The 15,876-nt window shown below is 48.5% G+C and overlaps 3 protein-coding genes across 5 annotated transcripts in view; 2 read left to right on the top strand and 1 right to left on the bottom strand.

The window, feature by feature from the left end:
- The window catches only part of LOC144145499 (RUS family member 1), a 273,889-nt gene extending 263,524 nt beyond the window's left edge, over positions 1 to 10,365 (top strand). For 2 of the 3 annotated variants that reach the window (XM_077677150.1, XM_077677149.1), the window contains 7 exons: positions 2,920 to 2,997; positions 3,115 to 3,229; positions 4,112 to 4,157; positions 5,935 to 5,967; positions 6,606 to 6,711; positions 8,051 to 8,223; positions 9,387 to 10,365. In XM_077677150.1, coding sequence (XP_077533276.1) covers positions 2,920 to 2,997; positions 3,115 to 3,229; positions 4,112 to 4,157; positions 5,935 to 5,967; positions 6,606 to 6,711; positions 8,051 to 8,223; positions 9,387 to 10,089 — 1,254 coding nt within the window. In that variant the 3' untranslated portion in view covers positions 10,090 to 10,365. The remainder of the gene's footprint in view (positions 1 to 2,919; positions 2,998 to 3,114; positions 3,230 to 4,111; positions 4,158 to 5,934; positions 5,968 to 6,605; positions 6,712 to 8,050; positions 8,224 to 9,386) is intronic. The other variant, XM_077677151.1, reaches the window with a different exon arrangement.
- Positions 10,366 to 10,769: 404 nt separating this feature from the next.
- LOC144145500 (chromosome transmission fidelity protein 8 homolog) lies at positions 10,770 to 14,276 on the bottom strand. Its single transcript, XM_077677152.1, has 3 exons — positions 14,076 to 14,276; positions 12,107 to 12,230; positions 10,770 to 11,452 (listed from the first exon to the last, which is right to left on the bottom strand). Exons 1-3 carry the CDS (start codon positions 14,096 to 14,098, stop codon positions 11,228 to 11,230), a joined length of 372 nt encoding a protein of 123 aa, XP_077533278.1. The 5' UTR covers positions 14,099 to 14,276; the 3' UTR covers positions 10,770 to 11,227.
- A 222-nt stretch (positions 14,277 to 14,498) lies between these two features.
- Positions 14,499 to 15,690, top strand: Stoml2 (stomatin like 2). The gene has a single exon (XM_077677144.1). The coding sequence runs from the start codon at positions 14,568 to 14,570 to the stop codon at positions 15,609 to 15,611; it is 1,044 nt and encodes a 347-aa protein (XP_077533270.1). The 5' UTR covers positions 14,499 to 14,567; the 3' UTR covers positions 15,612 to 15,690.
- Positions 15,691 to 15,876: the final 186 nt, after the last annotated feature.

Raw genomic sequence — 15,876 nt, 5'->3', positions numbered from 1 at the left:
AGAACTCAGAAAACGACGTGGACTTCTTCCCGTCCACGTAAATTTTTGTTGTAACACTGTTACAGAAAGGCTGCGCGAGCAGAATCCCTTTTCGAGCGATCGAGCTTGTTTTCTCAAGCCGGAGACTTGAATTGAATTGAATTGAATTGTTTATTATTCCAAACGGTGAGAAATACATACAAATTAGTATACAGACAAGGGTCTCATAGTCAACAGACTGCAACGGGACCCTTGATTAATTAATACTAATATTAATTAAGACTGCTTGTGACTTGCTGTCCCTGCGGCGCTTGGTGCACAAGCTCCAGCTACAGCTCGACACAGGCTGGTTGCTGTCAATATGGGCAGAACGTTTTGCCTCCTGCATTTTTTTTCTTTCGAGAGAGAGAGAGAACAACTTTATTAAGCTTCCTGCAGTAACCCCTACCCCACCCTCTTCGGATGGAGTCTTGGGTCGACGAGGCCGGACGTCTTCTTAGCGGCGAGAGTCGCTCCCGGTGGTCTTCGGCGTACTCGGGTTCCCCCTTTCTGCCTCCGGCCCGTCCGGTCGCTGCCTCTCGACCGCCGCTAGAATCTGCTGGACGGCCTTGCGTTGCACGCCGTAGTCGTTGGATCTCTTCGCCTCCTCTATGTGGGGCGGGAGAACGTCGGCATTGTTGGCATTGTTCGCGCTTATGCAGTCTTTTAGGATGTGGGCCAGCGTGGCCCGCTCCTTCCCGCACAGTCTGCACACATCAGTCACGTAAACCTCCGGCCACAGGTACTTGGCTAGCACTGGGGTAATCACTGAGTTTGTCTGCAGTTGACGGAGCACAACCGCCTCTTCCCTAGTCAGTCCGGGGTGAGGCAGGGCCATCGTTCGTCTTCCTAGTCTATACCATGAGATCACCTCGCTGTAACTGGTCATGGTGTCCTTGTCGGGGCGATCCACTTCGTCGGCGACCGCCGTTCCCGTGGCACGGCCGGCTAATCCTCGCGCCACGGCGTTGGCCGTCTCGTTGTGGTTGGCGAGCCCCAGCGAGCTCGCCACCCCTTCGCCCGCATGTGCGGGGAACCACTTAATTACCACACTGTCGTTGTCGCTGTTGGTTTCGGCCTTGCGTAGAATACGCGCGGCCGCACAGCTCACCCGGTTCTTCGCAAAATTGCGCACTGCCGTTCGCGAATCACACAGCACCGTCTTTGTTCTTGGGTCCGCGATGGCGAGTGCCACCGCCACTTCCTCGGCTTGGTTCGGCGACTTGGTCTTCACACTTGCCGCAAGCCTGGTCTCGCCGGTCTTGGCTTCGACCACGCTGACGCTGAAGACGCCGTTGATGTTTTTGTAGCTGGCCGCGTCCACGAATACCGCCCCTTCGTCGTTTGAGTGAAGTGCTATCAGCGCTTTAGCCCGTGCTTGTCTTCTTTCCTTGTTGAACGTTGGGTTCATGTTCCGTGGGATCGGGCTTACGACGATGCGTTTGCTCGTCTCCCGCGGTATCTGCTCCCCCGTCTGCAGATCTTCTCTGACGCTGACGCCTAGTTGTCGTAGTATTTCTCTGCCGGTCTTGGTTTCCGATAGTCTTGCGAACTGCGCCGTCTGCTGGGCTTCCGCTATTTCCTCCAGGCTGTTGTGGAGTCCGAGGGCTTCGAGCTTCTGCGTGCTCGTGCCTCCTAGGAGCCCCAACGCCGACTTGTATGCCTTGCGCAGCATCGCGTCGACTTTCTTCCGCTCGCACTGCCGCCAATTGTGAAAGGCGGCGACGTATGCGACGTGGCTGACCACGAAGGATTGAACGAGTCTTACGAGTCGTTCCTCTTTCATCCCACCTCTTCTGCTCGCCACTCTTCTTATGAGTCGCATGGCCGCGCCGGTCTTGGCGTCGAGTTTGGAGACCGTCTCTCCGTTGACCCTGCTGCGTTCGATGAGCATTCCTAGGACTCTGATCCTGCTTACTTGGGGAATGGTGAGTCCCCCCTGTGTTCTTACTGTTATATTGTCGCCGTCTCTGGTGGGCTGCTTGTTGCGCCTCGCTCCCTTGGGCGGGATCACTAGGAGTTCCGACTTTGCGGGGGAGCATACCAGTCCCGAGCCCCTCAGCTGGTCTTCTACTGCTTCCAGTGCTTCTTGTAGTTTGCTCTTTCGAGATAGCATCTGAACTAGCTCTCTTAACGTCGTGATCGACGCGGACCCCTTCCTTCCTTTCACAAATAATTCCAACTGTGTTTCAAAGATGCATCGCACAAGCAGGCATTGAGGTGTTCTTAGCATTCTTAGTATGATCCGGTATGACGTACAGTATTACCGTTTGCCAAAAAGAGAAAGCGCACGTGTCTTGCTGTTAAGAAATAAAACGCTAAGATGGTAAAGCATAGAATAAAATGTGTGGGTGTTTGGGTTCTGATATCACAAAAACCAATAGGAATTGATGATTAGGCTTCGAGCTTGTGCTGCAGCTGTCATCATCATTGGCCAGTCCCCTTGAGTGGGTACGTGAAATTCTGTTAGGCTCATATGTTGGCTGTAATTGTTTCATAACGTTGAGCTTAACGACGTGCTAAGCAGCGTCAAACTCAGTACATGAAGTTGTAGGTTCCAGTTATCTAGTTTGGATCTCGAGGATAACATTAGACCTGCACCAGTTACCGGGCTTGGACCTCAAAGTGTAACATTAGATCTAACATAGGGCTGTCACATACCCAGTGAGGATGTGAGGCCAGCTCCTACCGCCGTTCACAGCCAATGGGAACATCAGGCTTCCTAACCGCATTTGCGGCCACATGATGCATCTTAGCCAGTGGGGACGTTACTCCAGCGCATGCCTGCAATAACAGCCAATGGGATTTGTGGTACCATATTGTATTTCATTGAAGGGGCCATATAGCACTTTTGGGCCCATAAATAGCTAATTTTGCATTTGATGATTCTCATGTTTGCAGGAGATATTCTTGCCTGTTGGCTATCCCGACAGCGTGAGCAGGGACTATACGGAATACCAGATATGGGACAGCATCCAGGTATGCTTCTCTCACGACAGTTAACACACGGTACTTTTTCCAAACCCTTTTAGCAAGGTCTAAGCTATTTTTGTCTCAGGCTGTTAGCACGTCTCTAAGAACATTTCTTTTTTCCAGGCCTTTGCCAGCAGCATCACAGGAACCCTCGCCACGCAGTCTGTTCTCTCTGGTGTCGGTGTCGGGGACCAAAGTGCCTCAGTTTTGGCAGCCACGACAACTTGGATTCTCAGGGGTGGGTACTGCACACCTCCTTTAAAATGGATGAGCAGTCGAAGTACGGTGAAAAAGCTCTTTTTGTCACCACTGTGACATGCCAAGGCAGCAGGCTCTGTGATAAGCCACGAGATGACTGCAGCAGCCAGGGCTTGGTGGGAAAGTGGACATGCCGAAATTTCTGCACACGTCTGCTAGTCACTTGCCACTCGGTTGGATGGAGCGGTTAATAAGCAGTGGTCGGGCTGTCAAGCTTGTGCTTGCCGCCTTGTCATCTGATGACCGGGGCCCGAGCAGTACCTTAAAGGCATAAAATTAACCCCAAGACCCATTGTGGATAGAGAGAGATAGTCTTTATTGCTTTGAGGGGCCTTTCGTCCAGGGCCTCTGATGTCTGACAGCGGAAACTGCACTTATCGGCCCTTGCAGCAGGAGGACTACATGCAGAAATCAAAGAATGTCGAGGGGAGGGGGGAAAGCGGGGGCTGTTGCCAGCTGTGACGTGTGTGCAGTGTTCGACATCAACACGGGATTAGGCAGTGAGAGCAGTATGCCTATCTAGTAGAGCCGAAGCGATTCGGCTGCCCACTGCACTAAACGGTGGCTTCTGCGAGTGAAAGTTTGTGGTTGGGGTGCGCCTGGCTTCTTCATCATAAAATCTCGTTGCAGATGAGTGCAGGTTTCTATGCATAGCGGCACACTTTTAGCGCTAAAGACTTTGACGGTGTCAGCTGAATTTGTTCTTTAATTGGGCTTCTCCTTTGAGCAACAGTAGCGTCGAATCTCACCCATGGGTCCCCGCGCGAACGACTCAACTAGGGCGAGAAACTGTACATATATTGAGCTCTGTCCGTTTCTGCTAAATCAAGTGGTGCTCCCCTCTTTCTCCCTCTGTCCTTAGATGGCATGGGCATGGCTGGCAGGATAGCCTTTGCTTGGTTTCAAGGGTAAGTTGGCTGAGTTGGGTATGGTTACGCAGTTTAAGATGTTCTCTTGTATCGGATTGCGAGGAATCTCTAGCAGGTCCTTATAAATATGATGCCATGGGCCGTCTTGAGGCGAGGTGCATGGATCTAGCTAATGTGACTTAGCAACATGGAGTGAACAGTGCTTAATAGCAGGCTCGCAAGGCTGAGTTTTTTGGTAAAGAGTTGCAAGTGCTGCACCTATTGCGCTAAACCGCTTCAAGACGAATTTAGTTGCATGTTGTGCTAACCGGGCCTTTGTGGGGGAAAACTGCACCACAGTAGCGCACACATCGCACCAGGGAAAGCCAAAAGGAAGAAAAATGCTTTTAGAGGCTGCCATCCCCACCGAGCCAAATGGAAAACAAAACCAAGCTGTGGAAGTGTCCTATGTGCATGATAACATTTTTTTTGGAATTAAAGAAATATGTTTTCAAGCACATCTTTCTTCGTCTTGGCTTTTCAACGTGCGTTACAGCACAAAAGAAGTTTGGAAGCAAGTGACACTTGTGAATTACCTTTTGAACATTCTGAGATTTTGTTGAGTCGTGTACTGTTGGAAGTGGTTACTACAGCCCGAAGAGGCATGCATGTGGGCTTTAAAGATGTTTTGACGTTGCTGTGATGGAGGGTGAAGTGCAAAAATTTCTAACTATATTTTTGGCTTGCTGTTACTTTTATCTGTTTGGTACTTGAACAGAAACTTGGAAAGAAATTTCAGTAAGTAAGGTATTCGGAACTGGTGAAAGAGGGCAATATTAGTAAATGGCCCTAGTTAAAAAATTATGAAATGAAAGGTGCTGGAGCTTTTTGTTTGCTATTACTGGCCATATATTACAAAGTTCTGAAAGCAAACTTTCTTAATTAAAGGCAAACTGAAGTGAAATTTAACCTCGGCCAAATTTATTTTTTATGTACCGTACATACCACTAAGCCAACTGGAACAGGACTGGTAGCCCAATGAAATGTATTGTTAATCAGTTAGAAATGTTTAAAAAGCTCTGTCGCAGACGACGCTGCACCTGCTGGTGGATCGCTGAAACAGCCATGAAACGGAAATGATATGCTGCCGGCCGGGTGCTTGTTACTCCAGCTAGCCAGGAGAACTGGTCGAATGCTGCTGGGTGTACTTCTCCGTAGGCCGTGACCCGTGCAAAGCTGTTGCACGCAGGTTTGCACCGGCCGGCCACGCGCTTGTTCACCAACTGCAACGTCACTTCAGCCTGGCCGTAATGGCCACGCTCTTCTCAATTTCGGTTTCAAAATTGCCGATTTTCGCTGGTCGTTTGCGCCTTGAATGCGCATATTTCTGCTTCCATATTTTGTATCTCGCAGTATTTTTAGGCAGGTTATACAAAAATAGGGTTTTCAAAAAGTCGAAATTATGAGTGTTGTTGACCTTTCAGTTGGAAAAAAAAAGGGGGGCGCATAATAAGTCTATGTGCACATTGTTGGGCAACCGTTGTCAATTGTTTGCTTGGCTCTTCAGGGTGAGAGTTTTTAGGGCTGTACCCATAAAAGCTCTCACCTTTGATTAGCATACCTTGCTATGAACAGGAGATGCGATTTGTAGCTTCGGCCCTGGTGCACAAGCTTGCGAGGCAAAACCAATGAAGTAAGCGTGTCTGTAGCACGATACATTTTGTGAGCTTTCAGTGTGAATACTACACAAGAACCGTACTATGTGGTTGCCTGGCAATGCTACAGACCAGTCTTGATAGCTCCTTTTCTTATTTGCGGCACATATTTTTATTTTCAGGTCCAACCTAGACTATGACTCGAAGAAGTGGAGGTAAGTGTCTTTGCTTTTTTTTAACGCTTTCAATAGTATATATGTATATATATTTGCTTGCTTGCTGCCTTAATAAAGTGATGCTAAAGTGAACTGTAAACTTGCAAACTTATTATTTTAACAGTTCGACGTCTAAATATCCCATACAGCACACGCAAGAGACAATGGTGCTGCTAACATGAGCCACGCGATCCTTTAGTCCTGTTCATTAGTAAATAACGACTCTTTGCTGTATGAATCACAGGAATAAATCGATTACCTAACTGCAACCTCAGAATCATACTCAACTAGCACCACCTATGAATGGGTGGGAGAAGTTTGTGGCATGTGGCACGTGCAGCATCACCCTTGAACCAAAGTAGTGGGCAGTGCTACCTGTCTGCCTTGCTAGTAGGTTTTGAGCACCAAACTTCATTGAAGAATGATGCTTGCAGTGCGGTGTTTAAGGACATAGACAGCTCCACAGTACGAGTACATCTAAGAATTCTGAAGGCCCGCTCAGCTGCTACCGTCTCATTTCTTTCCCCTGTTTAAAATAACCACTGCCAAGTATTTTATTTTTGAAATAACTTGACGGAAGTGCACCGAGGTAGAGGCTGTCTTACCTCGCTCTGACTGGAAACTTTTGCTTCCTTCAGGCTTTTTGCTGACCTGCTCAATGATGCGGCCATACTGCTAGAGCTGATGTGCCAACACTTCAAAGGATATGTGACGCCAGTCCTGTGCATATCGAGCGTTGTCAAGGTTTGTTTCATGCCTGCGTCGCATTGAGTCATACTCGAGATCAACAATGGGACAGGTGCAGTTAAATCGCGTGACAGTTTGCTGTGCGTACAGAAAGCTTGCCCGCAAAATAAATCTCTGACATTGCAGGTGAATTTATTCATCGATAAATTGTGCATAGAAACGCGTTTTCCTTTTACAGAAATGTGAACTTGATCACAGTACTGTGTGCCAGCTTTATTCAAGCTGCCCCCTTCCATTCAAATAATCCCTTGCCATAAAATACGCATTTTGCCACTTTTTGTTACGAACCCTGTCCTTCCAAGTATTGTTCTGTCTTTCGTTTTGTATCAGGTTTGGTACTTTGGGTATAGAAGGCAAAGAGTTACGATCTGTTTTTAAATTTTATATTGTTCAGTTACTGCAAAATGTTTGTACTACCCATCGTATGTTAAAGGAGTACTGACACGAAATTTCAAAGCTGAGATAACTATGTAAAACGCTTCCTTTTTATCAGGAGATATCTCCCAGCAAGTTTCAACAGCAACCGTTCAGCGAAACATATTTAAAATCCATTTTAATCTTCGCCCGCACGAGAAAGCCCAGAGCGGGCCGACGAGACATCATCTGCTACATGCCCCAAATTGCCGACGTCGGGGCTCCTGTGACGAAGCCGACGCGCTGGCTGTGGTTGGCGCGCGCTGCTCGGGCGTGTGTACACGTCATGGTTCTGGAACTGACGTCATGCTGCCCGGGTCTGTGGGGACGGCGAAGACCTCGGCCGGTCTGGGCATGCGTGTGCGCTCGCTCGCGCGCGCTTCCAGAGATGCAGCGATACGGCAAGAATGGTGACGCCATGTGATACATGCTGTCATGGCGGCCGCTCGGCGTTTTTTTGTCGAAACCGAAACTGGCACAAATAAACGACGCCGTAAATGAATGTTTACGCTGCGCTCGACCGTCTAATCTGTCATTCTATGATTAGTGGGCTGGTAGGCACGCATAGCAGCGAAAAAAACGTAACATAAAAATTTCGTGTCAGTACTCCTTTAAGCACGAAAAGTTTAATATCTCTTCCCAGTTTTTAAATTGCTAGCTTGTTGAGGAATTGTTCGTGTTTTCTCTCTTTTATTGAGGGTGTTATGAATCTGTACCAAAAGTTTACATGCTTTTCAGTTTATTTATTCAGTATCTTAAAGAAACGTGTGGTTGTTCTTTTTAGCATATTTGCTTGGCTTCAGGAACAAATTAAAACTGCTGTTTACATACATTGCCTTGTGTATATCTCTTGCCAAGGAACACAGCTGTGAGGGGAACGAAGGAAAAAAAAGAGGATGCAAAGAGTGCTTGTTCTGTCCAGTCCATCGTAGGCGTGGCCGGAGGTGCGACCCGCGCTGCCCTGACACAGCACCAAGCGCGGAACAACAACATGGCCGATGTGAGCGCCAAGGACGGCAGCCAAGAGACCATGGTCAACCTGGCTGCTTTCCTCTGCAACCTGCTTTTGCTCCGGCTACTGGCTGGGAACCTGTGGTGAGTGACCCCTCCTTGAAAATTCCGCTATGTGCGTGCCTGTTTATCAAAACAAGTGGGTTCTCACACATTCACCTACCTTTTAACAGCGGAGCTGCTGTTACTGGCTGTAAGTTCGGGGTTCGTGAGTGCCGAGAACTTCCCGCGAGGAACGTTATCGCGTAGGCATCGCGCAGCTGTCGCATTACCCACTCTACAACGGAAAGACATGATAGCGGCCCCCACAAGACTCGAGAGGAGTGTGCGCATGCGCTCGGTATCGTAGGAGAGCCCTGTGCGCGGGAGCTCACATCGTCGTGCGCAAGCACAAAGTATCGTACAAGAGACCTCGCGCACAACGTCTTCGCAGTTCTCGGCATGGCCCGTCTGCGGATAGTTCGCATGGCCAAAGAGGAGGCCACGAACCGAAAGGCAGGGCGTGCTGCTGAAACTGACTATGTGCCCGTCAATGCTCACCTGCAACAGCCTCGTGATTCAAGTCTTGCGCATGAGTACAAGCTTCCCTAGATTTTTGGGGGGAGTGCTCTTCCTGCTGCCACCGCAACAGAAGCCGTCTCGGCGCTCCTACAATGCATGAATCAGGCACAGGCCGTTACTGCGTTGTGTACTCACATTGGGAGAAAAGTTGGGTTTGCCTGGCTCTATCGGAGTGCGGGTTGTGTGTATTGGCTGTTCAGTGGTCTACTCAAAAGAGTGAGCTTCCACCTAACATATGCTTAAAGGGGCCCATTGTTCTGCAGATTTAAACTCTAATGCTGCCACTTTTGGACGTAGTGTACGGCAAAGTGAGCAGTGAAGGGGAACTTTTTTTTTTTACACGCTAGCAGTGTAACACAACTTGCCATACTCTGCGCCATCGTTCAGGGTAGCACGTACAAACATGACCTTTTGACACGGCATCAGTAATTTCATACATTACTGTAGACTTTTCTCATCATCATTACATGCAGTCATGAATGCAGGTGTCCAGATGTGCCTTTTGCCTTACCTCGAACCTCTCCCACCAATTTTTCATGGAGTGTTTTGCGTGTTTTCATTCCACACTTTGAGTTATCGATTTAATTATTCCTTTGCCGCTGTTGTAGTTTAATACTATGGCTAAATGTGTCAGGAGGGAGGTGTCATGGCAAGCTTCTTACTCTCAACTGCGTTTTGCTTTCCAGGTTTGTCTACATCCTCTTTGCGTTGATGACGTTTGTGCACATCTATGCCAACTACCGTGCCGTGTCGTGCGTCGTCATGGAGACTTTCAACCAGTCCCGGTACGGAATCCTGGTCAGGCGTTTCTTGGAAAAGGCTGGCGACATTGCACCTGTTGACTGGGTCAACGCCCGGGAGTCGGTCTGGATTCAGTGCGGAAGACCGTTTGTCAGCATCCACCTTGGCGTGCCACTATCCTCGGTCGCACTGACGTCCACGGAGTTGCGGTCCCGCACCGAACACTTTCCGAGTGTGCAGAAGTCACCGAGCAAGTCCTATTTGCTCCGAGTTGTGCGCGACTCGTCACGGCATTACGACATCAACATTGTGCTGTCCAGCGAAAGCAGCGTGAGGGACCAGATGGAGGCCATGTTTCACGCGTTCCTCCTGGAAACTGTTTTGCTAAAGACTCTGAAGGTTGGACCAGACCACCCTTGGGTCGCGGACATTTCGAGTGTGGAAAATGCTGCAGAGGACCTCTCAAGTGGCGACCATCGGTTGCTTCTGTGCTCGAGGGCGCTTGTGAATCAGTATTTCCCTCTCTTGCTGAAATCCCTGGAGGGCTCTGAATGGAGAACAGACTATGTTCTTTTCGGAGCCTCAGACTGGAGAGTGGTTTGGGGTGACAACGAAAGCGGTGATGCTGGACGCTCCAAGCACCTGTAAACAAATCACCTGTTTTTGGAGGTTTTTTTTTTTTTCTCCACTGGGCTCGGTGATGGGAAAGGGCAAATTTATTTCATTTTAGCTCAGTTGACATGGTCAGCTGATTATGCACTGATCTGGACGTTTTATGGACTGACGGCCGTTAAAAATGGCATACATCATTGTACATAAACCTGGCATTTTCCACAGGTCCAAGAGTTTGTGTGGGGGCTAATGTAATGTCAGAAAAGTGTACCTTTTTGTACCTTTTTAATAAATGTGGTACTATATTGGTCACTCCGTTTTTGACGTGATGTCTGGTGTAGCCAGAAGGGTATCTACTGCTTTGTATATGTTGTCTTCATCGCAGATTCGTCTTATTTCAAGTTTTTAAGGCGTATAACCAGTGGTGTCAGCACCATGGTGTTTCTTTTCACTGGCAAGCCTGTTGGTCTAGATTTTTCTTAATAGTTACCATGCTTAACCTGTACAACATGCGCTAGAACCAAAATGTTGATATTAACCGCAAAATAAGTGAAAATCTAAATTAAAACAGACTGCAAACCAGTGTATGCGAGCGACATTGTCTGCTTAGTTAGTGCTTCGGCCGATAACGGTGCATTGAGATTTTAGCTGTGCTGTACTTTACATTACAGTCTAATACAGATTATGTGGGTTAAAATGAATAATGGAATCACAGGTAAGACTTCGACTAATTTACTTCAATGCCTTCTTATCACAGTAACTTTGATGCGCATCACACAAAAGGGAATGCTGAGTTTTTTTGTTTTTTTTTTACTGGGCCTTGCACTTACTAATATTTCTCAGTTAGAACTTATAATTTTGAAGGGGTTAACAGTGCACGAAGATGAGGACCATCAAGGAAGAAAGGACACAGCGGTGACCTGCGCTTTGTTCAGCGTTCTGTCCTGTCTTTACTTTCTTGATTGTCACCGTCTTTACGCGCCGTTAACCCCTTCAAGAAGCCCTACAAACTAGCCCACCAAGCCGTCCTCGCAACCTCGAGCTTCAAAAACTGTAGGCAAAATGTCTGCACCACCTTTCATGACTTGAGCAAGCAACATTGCCATACACAGTTTCCTTGCCTGATCTTTTTATATCACTTGGCTTGTAGACTGGTGATGACGTGTTTGCTGGTTTATTCAGCAACTTTTCCTGTCTTTAAAACGGCACTGCTAACTATAGGCTTGGGACGGGACCGGAACACAACTTTTTTGGTAACAATGCTGTGGACGCGGTACTCTTTGGTGCGCTCGGCACTGCTGGCGGCTGCAGGCTGCTTCTCAATCACCAGGAACGGCTTGTCCACATCCTGTTCCTTGCCGTACAGTATGTGGTGGCCAACAAGAAGCACAGGAACACCCTGCAGAAAACAGAAGAACTGAAATGTGGCACACGACAAACACTCGGTGTTTTCTAATTATCATTCATAATGTCATCAGTGCGCACAGCTATAACCTGGGGAGGGGGCAACTTCGTGAGAGCACTGCAACAAGTCTTTGTTGCAAAACTTTAATGCTAATCTTTTTGCAAGTTTCTTGCAGCCGAGCAATCTCTTGTGACTATAAAAAACTGCCAATTACCAACAGGCTAAGCATTTGTAAACCAATTTTATCTACAATTATGCTTCCCAGATTGGCCTAAACAATTCGCAAATAAAAAGGTGTCTCTTTTTTTTTTTTTTTTTGCAAGTCTTTTGTTCAGAAATGGTTCTCCAAATCACCACCTTGCAGGAATTGGAGAAAAACGGGGGTGTAGGACCATGTCATAAGGCAATTACCACAGCACTGTGGACGGGGCAGTTTCGTTTTTCCCCAGAGTCGGCCACCTTAACAGCGCAATCTTGAGAAAGGAGAACCAAAGGAAAAAGCAGATCCAATAGAGCAGCTTCAGCACAGGCAGCGCACAAGATGGGTGCCCCACTCCACATTTCATCAGAACCTTTGGGTCCCTTTTGTGAAAGTCCAGCCCTCTGCGTCGTGTGAAAGCAGGCAGTTTACCAGCACACTTTCCATACCGCTTTGGTGTAGTGGAGGTCTCCAATGTACTGGCCCGCAGAAGGGCATTCGCCGCTGGTCATCAGATCCCCCTGCAGCTCCACAATTCGCCACTCGGGAAGGCTGGGCTTGGGACCCGAGGGCCTGCAGCATGCAACACGGCCAAGGAGCTTTTATGGGCAAATTTTAACAAGCGAACACCCTTGGGCATCTTTCTATCAGGCAGCAAACAGGTTTCCAAATTGGCGACAAGTGAAGGATGCTCTCTTTTGTAATCACAAAGGTGGTGAGAAGCAAATACAGCTTTTAAAAACTGTAAGAAGCAAAATATAGCTTCAACAGTTGCCCCAAATTGCATGCTTCACTCAGACACATACAATTCAATGCACTGCAGTGGTTGGCCTCAACTTGGAGCCAGTGCATGACAGCAGCCAAGTAAAATCTGAAGTAAACGTGAAGGTAAAATGCAACAGCACTGACCACGTCCAAAAATCACGCCAGAACTTATTTTTGCCTGCACCGAATTTCAGCTCGAAATTTGGGGGGCACACGCATAGGAAGCCAAACTAGAAGAAACAGTTATGGGCCTGCAAGGTAATCAAGGCATCCAATCTGGACAGTGGGAAGTTTTTAATGGCAAAGGCTGTTGCAAGTATATAAGCGCAAGGCTCGGGTTAATTAATACTACATGGGGATCTTATAACAAGTGCTGAAATCTCGACACACAGGCGCACTACAGAACAGTGCCACTTGCTGTTGACAGTCTAGGATTTATGTTTGAGAACAAGTTTCAAGAGCATTGGCATTCAACAGCATTCACACGCACGTAGCAGTACAGAACAACAATGCTTAAAAAGATGGTGTAATTTGCATTTCCAGCTGAGTTGTAACCCCTTGCTCAAATTTCATCACAAAGCACATCACTACAACTGGCTTTCCAAATGCCTGCACATTTTAAAGGGGGCCACAAGTGGCACAAGTCCAGATATTTCTGGTGTGCCAGTAGTGGTAGACTTTGTGTAGATTCTTATTCTACACAGGGTTCTAGTTCATTTCGACTGTGTTAAATACTCCAGGGCAATGCTAAAGGATTTACATCACATCACTTGCAACATAAACCCTCTCCCCAAACAAACATCCATGCCCACGCCTATTCGGCAATTCTGGACGCGTCATGACACATCGTGGCAGATGGGGCTTGCCTTCACACAGCATCACCATTTCAGAAGTTCCCCCAATGAGAGGATATCCTAGGCAGCACATTCCTTTTGCTTCGAACTCTATGGGAGGCCCCAGCTGTGGTCGTCATGCAACAATGCCGACTTTTCTGCATCGTTCAAGCTTCCTGTCTGCACGAATTTGACAATTTTGAGGCTGCCGGCAATTTGGGTCTCCAAATCCTGCTTTTCCAGTTTCCTTACAGAGGCAAGGGCACAACCTTCATTACGCTAGAAAGCATGTTTCCACGCAAGAAAAAGTTTGCAGAAAGTTCTCATCCCTGTTAATATGGTGCACGCATGCACAGGCCTGAGAGATGCGACTACATTCCAGTGGCCTGTTCGACCCGCTCTGTTTAAAAAACCGCTACTCCTCATTTAATGCCGGCAAGTCAAACCTGGCGAGAGAAAATGAGAGGTCTCTCCTCGCCAAACGTATCGAAGGCACCGGATAGATGATCTGTGGAGACTTCGGGACTGATAATCTGAAAGCTCTACAGACTTGCAGTGCAGAATTCGGCTTCACACGCATTCATATGGGGAAGCAAGTCATCCAACTATTCGGGCCCGGGCTAGACCAAAACTAATAAGAGAGCCCTGATGATTCTTAAAACCACAAACCGCAATCCGTGAGAAATTAGCCGCGCACTACGACTGATGTCAAACTCATGAGGAACAAACGTATAATTCGTTCTTCGTGCAGAATGATATCAGTTTCACTTAACGAGAAGTAAAGTTTCTGAGCGCAATAACCCAGTCGCGAAGTACTCACAGTTTGACGAGTACTTGTACCATGGTTTGTGGAACCCTATGCCATCGTGGACGTACTAGCTGTTGAAATAGCTGCTAATTAATAGAGCGCTTTCCAATTACGCGTTAGCACCACAGGGACGAACCGTACACAAATGTAGCAACGTAGCCAACGTAGCTGGCACATATGTGCAATCAGCAATGAGAAGTTTCCCGCGAAAACTGTGGGGAGGAGGTTGGAGAGAAGTGAAAAGGTGGCTGTATTGGCTGTCTAATGGGCACTGCGAATTCAAAATCCATTTTTAAATCAAGAAATAATTTTTTGTTTAAGATATGACATAAAACTATAATAAAGTCTCTCAAGAAAGCTTACGATTATTTAACCAGCAATTCAACATCATCATCATGGTCGTGCCTTGCGCATCCTCCATGTGCATTGTGTGCATTGCGTGATGTGAACCGGTGGCCGACCCTTGGTTTTGAAGTCGCAACTTTCTCTGTTTGTATTTGAAGCATGAATTCCTTGGTCCGGGCAACGACCTGCAGGACTCTCCTGCGCACAGCCTTGTCGACGCACATTCGCGGCGCGCGGCAGAGATCGACGACCCCCATCAACACAGTGATCATGTTTGTGCCCCAGCAAGAGGCGTGGGTTGTCGAGAGGATGGGGAAATTCTCGCGGATCCTGGAGCCCGGCCTGAACCTCCTGCTTCCCATCATAGACAGGGTTCGGTACGTCCAGTCGCTCAAGGAAATAGCCATAGATATTCCGCAGCAGTCCGCCATCACTCTGGACAATGTGACGCTCAACATCGACGGCGTTCTCTACCTCAAAGTGGTGGACCCGTACCGGGCGAGCTACGGCGTCGAGGACCCGGAGTTCGCCATCACCCAGCTGGCCCAGACAACCATGCGTTCCGAGCTGGGCAAAATCGCGCTCGACAGCGTTTTCAAGGAGCGCGAGTCGCTCAACATCGCCATCGTGGACGCCATCAACAAGGCGAGCGGAGCGTGGGGAATCGTCTGCCTGCGCTACGAGATCCGCGACATACGGCTGCCGCAGCGGGTCCACGAAGCGATGCAGATGCAAGTGGAGGCCGAGCGCAAGAAGCGGGCCGCCGTGCTCGAGTCCGAAGGGATCCGGGAGGCCGACATCAACGTGGCCGAGGGCAAGCGGCGGGCTCGCATCCTGGCCTCCGAGGCCGAGAAGATGGAGCTCATCAACAAGGCCCAGGGAGAAGCCAACGCCACCCTGGCCAAGGCTGAGGCGAAGGCCAAGGCCCTCGACTGGATCGCCACCGCGCTGCGGAAGCCCGTGGGGGCCAACGCCGCCTCGTATATGGTGGCCGAGCAGTACGTCGGCGCCTTCAAGAGCCTCGCCAAGGAAAGCAACACCATCATCCTTCCCGCCAACACGGGAGACGTGACGTCGTCGGTGGCCCAGGCAATGGCCATCTACAAGAATCTCGCCGCCCCTCCCACCACCCAAACCCGAAAGGACTTGGAGGAGTACATGAGTGACGACGAGGACCCGAGTAGAACGAAACCCGAAACGTAGGGTTTCGTTACTTTAACAAGCGGGGGCGCGTAAAAAAAATGGTAAAGAGCGATTAAACGTAAACTATTAGTAGTTCAGAGTTCTGCTGGCCACGTCTGTGTCTTAATTTTTTTTTTCGTGCTCCTTCAGTGAAAACAGTGCGACAGGAGCCCAGCGGTGAAATTTTATTTTCTGCATGATGCGGAACCGGCACTTTCTGCACAGTGTAGAACATTCATTAGACGTGCTGATAGACGGTGATTATAAAAGATACCAAACTGCCCTT

This window comes from Haemaphysalis longicornis, unplaced genomic scaffold, assembly GCF_048455015.1.
Source record: "Haemaphysalis longicornis isolate Haplotype H1 unplaced genomic scaffold, Haemaphysalis longicornis Haplotype H1 scaffold_7, whole genome shotgun sequence".
In the NCBI taxonomy this organism is placed as follows: Eukaryota; Metazoa; Arthropoda; class Arachnida; order Ixodida; family Ixodidae; genus Haemaphysalis; species Haemaphysalis longicornis.
This window is presented reverse-complemented; position numbering and strand designations above follow the sequence as displayed.

Excerpts from the sequence above, each read along its gene's own strand:
- LOC144145500 (XM_077677152.1), bottom strand. The coding sequence starts at position 14,098 with ATGGTACAAGTACTCGTCAAACT. Across the intron at positions 12,231-14,075 it reads GTACAAGTACTCGTCAAACT|GCCCTCGGGTCCCAAGCCCA; the intron begins GTGAGTACTTCG and ends TGCATGCTGCAG. Across the intron at positions 11,453-12,106 it reads ACCTCCACTACACCAAAGCG|GGTGTTCCTGTGCTTCTTGT; the intron begins GTATGGAAAGTG and ends TGTTTTCTGCAG.
- Stoml2 (XM_077677144.1), top strand. The coding sequence starts at position 14,568 with ATGAATTCCTTGGTCCGGGCAACGACCTGCAGGACTCTCCTGCGCACA.